The sequence below is a fragment of the Myotis davidii genome, unplaced genomic scaffold, assembly GCF_000327345.1.
Source record: "Myotis davidii unplaced genomic scaffold, ASM32734v1 scaffold211, whole genome shotgun sequence".
In the NCBI taxonomy this organism is placed as follows: domain Eukaryota; kingdom Metazoa; phylum Chordata; class Mammalia; order Chiroptera; family Vespertilionidae; genus Myotis; species Myotis davidii.
The window spans coordinates 497,480-507,384 of record NW_006282523.1 but is presented as its reverse complement, the minus strand read 5'-3'; the positions used below and the strand labels follow the sequence as shown (position 1 = coordinate 507,384).

Genomic DNA, 9,905 nt, shown 5'->3' with positions numbered 1-9,905 from the left:
CGTGCAGAACTGGGCAGGGCGCCCCCCTCCCCGCGCCAGCATCACCCCGGGCCCAGCCCATAGAAACCTGGAGCCGTGGGACGGGCGTGGGCTGTGGGAGGAACAGCGATGGAGGCCGAGGCCGCAGAGCGCAGCAGGCCCACGGGAGGCGGGGGCCTCGCGGAGCTGCAGGGGCGACAGGCTGGAGCTCCGGGCCCGGGAAGCACCTCCGACCAGGACGGAGCCAAGGTCTTGTCAGAGGAGCACACGGAACCCGGCCTCGCAGGCCTCTGGCAGGGAGCCTCAAGCCTCCCATCACGCGAGAGGGACCCCACGGAGGTCGGAGCTCCCAGGGGACCGACGAGCGGAGTGAGAAACACATGGGAGCCTAGAGCACAGACAGGAGGACACAGGGACAGCGAGTGCGGGTGATGCTGGCCCCGAAATAGCATGCACGGCGAGCCCTGGCTGGTGTGGCTCAGTGGATAGAGCGTCGGCCTGCAGACCAAAGGGTCCCGGGTTCGATTCCAGTCAGGGCACAGGCCCAGGTTGCAGGCTAGATCCCCAGTAGGGGGCATGCAGGAGGCAGCCGATCCACGATTCGCTCTCATCATTGATGTTTCCATCTCTCTCTCCCTCTCTCCTCCTCTCTGACATCAATAAAGATTATTTTAAATACATAAATGAGACGCGCAGACACCGACACACAGGAGCACAGGCTGCAGGGCCGGCCGGCTCTAAGCTGCCAGGAAAGGGCCCAGGTCGAGACGAACTTGACCCCGCTTCCTCGTCTCCCGCCGTTTCTAGGGAATGACTGCAACAAGAGGGGACCAGTGTGTCCCGGCAGAAACAGGGAAGGAAGGCGTTAATAACAAGCATTTCCGACCCACAAAAAGCATAAAGAAGACAAGGCGCCGGCACAGAAAACACAAAGACGGCAGATTTCAGCCCAAGTAAATGTGAACACACTGAATGCTCCAGTTAAGAGACAAAAATTGTCAGACTCGTTTGTTTTCACTCCGTCCACAAGCTGTTTACCACACACATATGCAAAGCAGGACACAGAGAGGTTTGTAAAGGGACAGAAACATAGCCGTGCACCTGCCGCCGGGAGGACACGGAGCCACGCTGCTGAGGCAACAGACGCGGAGCAAGAAGCACGCACGGGACACGACAGTGACCTCGTCACGGTGCGGACTCCATTCACCGGGAGGACGCACGCTCTCGCACGTGCACGACACACGCTCTCACACGTGCGCGACACATGTTCTCACACGGGCACGACACTCTCATACGGGCACGACACACGCTCTCACACGTGCACGACACATGTTCTCACACGGGCACGACACTCTCATACGGGCACGACACACGCTCTCACACGTGCACGACACATGCTCTCACACAGGCACGACACTCTCATACGGGCACGACACACGCTCTCATACGGGCACGACACACGCTCTCACACGTGCACGACATAATCGCACTGCCTCAAAACGTAGACACGGCGTGCGTGCAGCGCTGCAAGGAGAATGAGACCAGCGCAGTCGTATGAGAGTTATCAAAAGCCGTCAACCTACATAATTTTATGACCAATGTCACCCAATAAATTCAGTCCTGGCCGGTGGCTCAGTTGGTTGGAGCATCGTCCCATACACCAAAAGGCCCCGGTTCGATTCCTGGTCAGGACACATACCTAGGGGGCAGGGTCAATTCCCAGTCGGTGTGTGCACGGGAGGCAACTGATCAATATTTCTCTCTCATATCAATGTCTCTCGCTCTCCCTCCTCCCCTCTCTCTAAAAAAAACAATAAAAAACATGTCCTTTGGTGAGGATTAGAAACAAAAGGAACTTCGCCAGATCAAATAAGACGGGAGAGACTTCTTTCATCAATATCTAAGTGGGACGAGCACTCAGACAATCCTTCCTGGGGCTCTAACGGTGACTGACACCCCGAGGATTCTGTGTGATCACCTGAACCCCGAAGGCAGCACCAGGTCCGGCACTGAGACCGCGGGACAAGGCTCGTTTAGCTCTAACGCGGCCACAGGAAAGTTTTACGCTTGATCCTCTGACATGTTTAGCAAGCATTCAGCGTCAACCTCTGACCCACCCGGCTTCACAGACCCCAGTGAGGTGCAAACGCTTCCATCCGGGGAGAGGCCCCGCCCCGGGGCTGCACTGACCATCCAGGGGGTTGGGGGTCGCAGCCAGGTCTTCCAGCCCCATCTGTATGCTAATTCACAACACGATGGCATCTCACATGTCACTGCTACATTTCAGCTGGAAAGTGACGCTGGGGGGGGGGAGCAGCTGCACCCACAGTTTATTAATGCGAGGAGCGACCTCAGCGCCTCTAACCTGCTTCACACGGGTGCCTGGCCTCGCACCGTAAATGTCTCCGAGTCCCGTCTCCCCGCGTGGCTCCTCCACATCACCCGTAGGGGGACCTCCACTCGCCTAATGACCCTGCGCCCTCCCACCAAGACACCCAGAAAGCTAAGCCAACCATGACCCGCAGGCGCTGCAGGAGCGTGATCCCGAGAGAAGCAGCATGTGGGGTGAGCCCCGGGCCCACCGAGCTTCTGTGTGGAGAGGGCCCCGTGCAGAACAAGACGGGGGTCCCGAGCTAAGGAGCAGGAATTATTACTTTTAGGGGAGGGGAGGGGCCGAGCGCTGCAGCGGGAGCTGGAGCTCACGGTCCCCACGTCCTGGGCCTAGTGCGGGCACAGAGCGCTGAGTGAGCCTCCAGGAGGCCGGGGATCGAGGCACAGGTGAGGCTGGGAAGCACCCGCGTCCCAACAAGTCAGGGAGAAGGGGCCTCGCCCAACACCCAGAAGGCTGCACCTTGGGCGCCGGACTAAGCCAGACCCAACCCCTTTCTGCCAAGGGCCAGAGCCATAGTCAGGCTTTCTGGGCCACCCCGTCTCCACTGCTGTCTCTGTTGCAGTCACATAGCATGCTATGCAGCATGACAGCAACATAGACAATACACGTGGCGAGCCCTAGCTGGTTGGCTCAGTGGATAGAGTGTCGGCCTGTGGACTGAAGGGTCCCGGGTTCGATTCTGATCAAGGGCACACGCCTGGTGGTGGGCCTGATGCCCAGTAGGGGGCGTGCAGGAGGCAGCCGATCAATGATTCCCTCTCATCATCGATGTCCTCCCCCCCGCCCCCTTCCTCTCTGAAGTCAATAAAAACATTGGAAAAGGAAATACACGCGGTGAGGCTGATGTGGCTCCAGGTGAGGCCACAGGAGCAAACAGGGCCGGGCCCGGCGGCGCCGAGGGTGGCAGCCCGGCCTGACCGCTCGGACGCAGCGGGAAACCGGCCTTCAGAGAACGAAGCTAATCGCTGGGCAGTGACTTCCTGCCCGGACACCACTCGGCCTGTGAGATGACGACAACCACCGGACGTCACACTCCTGAGTCCAGCCTCCAGCCCACGGCCAGCAGGTGAGTGACAGCAGGAGACTGTGGCCCGCGAGCGAGCAGAGAAAATCGCCAACAGAAGCAGAGGCAGTGAGGGCGGGAATAACAGGCAGGAGCTTTAAGATGCTACAGCCCTGCCAGTGTGCCCAGTGGGTGGAGCATGGCCTGCGCACTGAAGGCTCTCAGGTTCGGTTCTCAGTCAAGAGCACACACCTGGGTTGCAGGTTTGATCCCAGCCCCCGTGCATGTGGGAAGCAACCAGTTGACGTGTCTCTCTTTCACTGATATTTTTCTCTCTCTTGCTCCTCCCCCCACTTCTGCTCTAAGGATCGAAGGAAAAATATCCTTGGGTGAGGCTTAAAAAAAAAAAGACATTATGAATTTATTCAAGGATTTAAAGGAAAACATGAACAAAAAAAAGAGAAATATAAGCTATAAAAAGACCATTTCTAGCCCTGGCTGGTTTGGCTCAGTGGATAAAGCGTCGACCTGCGGACTGAAGAGTCCTAGGTTCGATTCTGGTCAAGGGCACATGCCTGGGTTGTGGGTTCGATCCCTGGTGTGGACGTGCAGAAGGGAGCCAATCAATGATTCTCTCTCATCATTGATGTTTCTGTCTCCCTCTCCCTTCCTCTCTGAAATCAATAAAATTAAGCAAAAACAATTTTTTAATATAGTTTTTTTATTGATTTCAGAGAGGAAGAGAGAGGGAGAGAGAGATAGATCAATGAAGAGAGAATCATTGATTGGCTGCCTCCTGCACGCCCCCCCCCCCCCCCCCCCCCGGAATCGAGCCTGCAACCTGGGCATGTGCCCATGACCAGAATCGAACCCAGGACCCTTGAGTCCACAGGCCAACACTCTATCCACTGAGCCAAACTGGCTAGGGCCAAAAAAATTTTTTAATACATTAAGAAAAAAGACCATTTCTAGAGAATAAAAATATAGTATCTGAAATGAAAAATACAATGGATGGGCTTAGCAACCTATTAAACACTGCAGAAGAACAAACAAGGGAATAGGAAGACGCTGCTACAGAACCATGGGAACGGAAACAGAAAGGCAGGAGGGGCCTGGGAGGATGGCACCAAGCATCTAGAACAGTGGTTCTCAACCTTCTGGCCCTTTAAATACAGCTCCTCATGTTGTGACCCAACCATAAAATTATTTTCGTTGCTACTTCATAACTGTCATGTTGCTACTGTTATGAATCGTCATGTAAACATCTGATATGCAGGATGGTCTTAGGCGACCCCTGTGAAAGGGTCGTTCGACCGCCAAAGGGGCCGCGACCCACAGGTTGAGAACCGCTGATCTAGAAGAACCGTAACTGCAGTTCTGCAAGACTCAAGGGGGCGGGGGCGGGACGGGGACGAAAACATGGCAGCACATTTTCCAAACTTTTGGTGGAAACCAATCCTCCAGATGCAAGAACTTCAACAGGCCGCTCCGCACACCCAGGAACGGGCGGGGAGGCAGCAGGCCGCCATGGACTCCGACTCACTTTCCAGAGCGCCCTCTGGCCTCCAGTGCAGGATGGACAGCACAGCGAGCGCGGTGCCGGGAGGCCGGTCAGCACAGCTGGAGCGTCACAGAAGGTGCGGCTGCCTGGACGGGCTCAGTGGCGGAGACAAAGCGAGGAGGTCCGACAGACGGTCACGCTTTGGAGACAAAACTGCGGTTCTGTGAACTTACAGGGCGACGAGGAAGGAGCGGAGGGCCAGTTCTGGACTCAGCCTGAACGAGTGGTGGTGGTGGTGGTGGTGGTGGTGTGCTGAGGGGGAAACTAGGGCGAAGCAGGCGTTTGAGACGGAGTCCCGGGCGCAGGTCAGAACTGAACACTGGGGGCTGGAGGGTGGGGGCATGCAGATGGCATTTAAAGCCATAAGCGAGACCCTTAGCGGCCATGAGCAAGTGGATAGCACTGAGGTCAGACAGGGTAAGGACTCAGGGCGACCTCAGATTTAACAGGAAAGAGGGCCCCCCGGGGCGGGGCGGCCTCGGCGCCTCAGGGAAGGGCCTCGCTGGAGTAAACAGAGAAAGATGAAGGTCGGGAAAGGAGGGAGTGGAGAAGGCAAGATTACGGTGTGACCACGTACGCCGAGTGCCACCATGGACCCTCACGGCCCTTGCATTAGTTTAATGTATCTACTCGCTTCCACCAGGGACTCAAAGCCAGGCTCACAAAGAACCCACCCGCCCGCCTAGAAGCGGGTTTGGGAAACGGCTCATTGCAGCCACACCTGCTGGAGGCAGGTCACCGCCTCTGCCCCCGGCTTCCCATTCAGCCCACAGACGTGAGGACAGAGGTCACTGGAGGCCAGGGAGCCCCCATGCCCACCTTCCGGCGGGAAATGAACGCTGATCCCTGTGAAGCGTCACAGTAAACCGCAACGGGGCGGTTGGTTTAGACGCGTCTGTTTTGGCCATGGGTCTACGAATGGTTCCCTTTGAACTGTAATCCACGTAAGTCTTGTTATTTGAAAATTACAAGCCACACATGCTATTGATGCATATGTATCCTCATAACAGAATTAACCAAACAATAGAGCAATTTGATAACAGCATTTAATGAGCACGCAACAGTGGCCGCATTGGAAAAGCAGGACTGATTCACAACAAAGGCCGCGGCGGCAGCGAGAGGGGCGTGGGGGAGGGGGGGGGGCTCTGTAAGAGAGCGCCATGCTGACTGGCAGAACACTCTTTGGAGTGGCCAGTCCCCTTCGGGGATCCTTACCACGTCAATAAATAAGACACCAGGAAGCAGCCACTAAATACGGACAAAATAAAGGTGCAGGCGTGGCACACTGATCCCTGGACGAAGCCAAGACCGCCCGCACTCAGGGCAGACAAGGCCCATGGGAAGTCGTGTGGAGGACAGCGATTTCCAGCCTTTTCATCTCATGGCACCTGAACTGATTTCCAAGATTCCGTGCCACACCGAACAATACACTTCTTGCCAATCTGATAAAAAATTAGGTACAGTTTTTATCCATTTACAACGGACAGCTATTGCATTGGCTGTTGCCAAATTTTTTAATTGGACAATCTAAGGCAAACGGGGTCAGTGCACCCCGGCCAGTTTGCTCAGTGGTTATCGAGTGTCGGTCCACGGACTGAAGGGTCATGGGTTCAATTCTGGTCAAGGGCACATACCTTGGTTGCAGGCTCGACTGCTGGCCATGGCTGGGGTGCATGCGGGAGGCAACCAATTGATGTGTCTCTCTCACATCGATGATTCTCTCTCTCTCTGCTCCCCCCCGCCCTTCCCACTCTCTGTAAAAACCAATGGGGAAAATGTGCTCTGGTGAGGATTAACGAAAGAAGAAAAAAAGAAAGGAAGGGAGGGAGGAAGGTTGGTTAGTGCCCAGTAAATAGTCAGGTTTTGCATGTTTTAAGGATTCTTGCAGCACCCCCAACCCGCTGGCGGCACCCCTAACCCGCTGGTGGCACCCCCAACCCGCTGGCGTCGGTGCGAGCACAGGACAACTAGACCCACGCCTGCTGCTCTGTGATGAGGCGGAGAGAGCTGCCGGCAGAGAGGTGGCCCCCTGCCCAGCACAGCCCCAAACGAACTGCTCGTGTTCTGTGACCTGAATCAGTGCCAACACTTCAGAAACGGAAGATTTCACATTTTAAAAAAGGCTTTCTGGTTACAAAGAAAAAGAAAACTAACCCGCTGGCGGCACCCCTAACCCGCTGGTGGCACCCCCAACCCGCTGGCGTCGGTGCGAGCACAGGACAACTAGACCCACGCCTGCTGCTCTGTGATGAGGCGGAGAGAGCTGCCGGGAGAGAGGTGGCCCCCTGCCCAGCACAGCCCCAAACGAACTGCTCGTGTTCTGTGACCTGAATCAGTGCCAACACTTCAGAAACGGAAGATTTCACATTTTAAAAAAGGCTTTCTGGTTACAAAGAAAAAGAAAAGAGAGAGAAAGGGAAGGGGACCTGGCTGGGCCCAGCGCCCCTCAGCTGCCCTGCGTGTACCCCTCTGGGCGGCCGCTCCCCCCTCCACAGAGCCCGCCCCAGGGCACCAGGTCCCCTCAGGGTGTGACCAGAGTGACGGTGCCCAGGGGACAAGTTTTCCCAAACGTAACTGAAACCCTTAGCTGCTGTTTTCTTCTTCATTAACAATTTGAATCGTCAGAGACAGCGAAGTCCTCCCGCTCTCTAAGCGAGACCGAGCTTTCTTTCTCCTATTACCCCACGGAGCCCTTCTCATCGGTTATGTGGATGGTTGACAAATTAATGCTTTAAATCAAAGGTCAGAAAATGTACCCATTAATCGCTTCTGCACAGTTGGAGCATGTGTTTAGGGAGCAGAGGAAACCACATTTCAACAGAGAAAAAGAAGCCCAGGTAGAAAGAAAGAAAGAAATGACTAGACAGTAACTTTAAAATAAATGTGTTGCCGAAACCGGTTTGGCTCAGTGGATAGAGCGTCGGCTTGCGGACTGAGGGGTCCCAGGTTCGATTCCGGTCAAGGGCATGTACCTGGGTTGCGGGCACATCCCCAGTGGGAGATGTGCAGGAGGAAGCTGATCGATGTTTCTCTCTCATCGATGTTTCTAGCTCTCTATCTCTCTCCCTTCCTCTCTGTAAAAAAATCAATAAAATATATTTAAAAAATAAAATAAAATAAATGTGTTTTCACATATGCCGAGCAACCACCACAGCTCTGAATGATGTAATTCATACTAAATACCGGCTTTACGTGGTCTTTTCCCATGACCACCTCTTCTACTTCTTAAATTACTTTTGGATGAAACAAATGTTCCTAACTTTTTAACCCGCTGGACGCCATGAGTGTCTGTAGACGCAGCGGCAGGCCTTCCCCACACGCCACGCGCGTCTATTAAAAAAAATGTTTTCCTTTAAAATCATTTTTCGTGAGAATTTTCAGCTGAAAATATTCAAGAACACCCAAATTGTAATACATTTATTTTTATAATATTCATTGCAAATTGATTTTTTTAAATTAAATTCAAAATATCGCGGTGTGTGGGGATGGTTTCCATTTTGGACACGTGGCAGTTAGCTGGTTAAAATTGAGCCAAGTCAACAACGGAAGCATTGTGGCTAACGAGACTCGCCGCAACAGTGACCTCACCTATGTCTGACGTTGCAATACCCAAATCAATAATCTTCTATAACAGTGGTTCTCAACCTTCTGGCCCTTTATTTATTTTTTTTTTTAAATATATATTTTATTGTTGGGGTCCAACCCCAGCAGGTCAAGGGGTTCCCAAAGGTGTGGATGGCGTCGGCGAAGAAGGAATGACACAGAGGCAGCATTCAGGTGATCATCTTAGCCAGGTTCTGTGTCCTTCTGGCCCTTTAAATACAGCTCCTCGTGTTGTGACCCAACCATAAAATTATTTTCGTTGCTACTTCATAACTGTCATGAATCGTCATGTAAATACCTGATATGCAGGATGGTCTTAGGCGACCCCTGTGAAAGGGTCGTTCGACCAAAGGGGTCGGGCCCACAGGTTGAGAACCGCTGCTCTATAAGCATAGTCATAAGCCCAGAGCAATCACACTGAGTTGTAACAACAGCGACCCTTCTTCTAGCACCGAAACGTTCACGTGAATAAAGACAGTCTTGGAGAAAATAAATCACAAAAAGACGAGTGCCAAGCGCTCACCGTGACACAGCCCCGCCCCTTTGCTCGGGGACCAGGGAGCAGAGGGTGGTTGACTAAGGCCAGAGTCAACGAACCTGGCTGTTTTCTTTCCTACCAGCGGCTTGGGAGTCGCTGTCCACACCCCAACATCCTGGGGACCCGAGTCCAACCCCTCATACCCTAACGCTGCTCCTGGAGAAAGTCTGTCTCCAGGTCACAGCGACGGGACACCCCATAAAAGGAGCGAAGTCAGGGGTCCAGACCCCTTGTTTGGATTAGAGGCTGTGCTGACGGTCACGGTAACTTTGTATCCATTTGTTACCAGCTGAACACCTGCCCGCAACTTTGTTTCCTGCCACTAGCTTAGGCCCCCACTCACTCGCCCCGGGCAGGAGCTGAACTCCGCGGGGATGAGCTCGGGTGCGAGCAGTAACAGCCCAGTGGCCCTTCCTCTGGGTGCTCGGTGCTCGGTGCTCGCAGCACCAAGCACATCCCCGCGCGCGGAACCGCTTCCCTGCTACCGCCTCCATCAGAACTCGGCGAGCGAACACCCGGGACGAACCCACAGTCTTCCCGTGGCGGCCAGAGCTGGAGGCTGACACGGGTTGTGCTTTTTAGTTGCCTCGCGACACGTGGCTGGGGAAAAGGAACCACGAAAACACATCGCCGCTTCGCCAAGGACGCGCCCTGGGGGCGACCACCGAGATGCCAGGGGCGCCCGGGAGCCCACCTACCCGGTCCTTCATCCTCCAGCTCTGGGCCAAGGACTTGGAGCCCTCGATCTTCTCGCAGTGCCGCTTCTTCATGAAGGCCAAGGGCAGGTTCCAGTCGCTCAGGTCGGCCTCGTCCTCCTCCCCGAGCCCCA

At 54.6% G+C, this 9,905-nt stretch overlaps 1 protein-coding gene across 1 annotated transcript in view; it reads right to left on the bottom strand.

Moving 5' to 3' along the window:
* RPTOR (regulatory associated protein of MTOR, complex 1) overlaps positions 1-9,903 on the bottom strand; it is a gene marked incomplete at its 5' end in the record, with an annotated part of 106,061 nt that extends 96,158 nt beyond the window's left edge. The window contains one exon of the mRNA XM_015559764.1: positions 9,775-9,903. Within this exon, the coding sequence (XP_015415250.1) occupies positions 9,775-9,903 (129 nt within the window). The remainder of the gene's footprint in view (positions 1-9,774) is intronic.
* Positions 9,904-9,905: the final 2 nt, after the last annotated feature.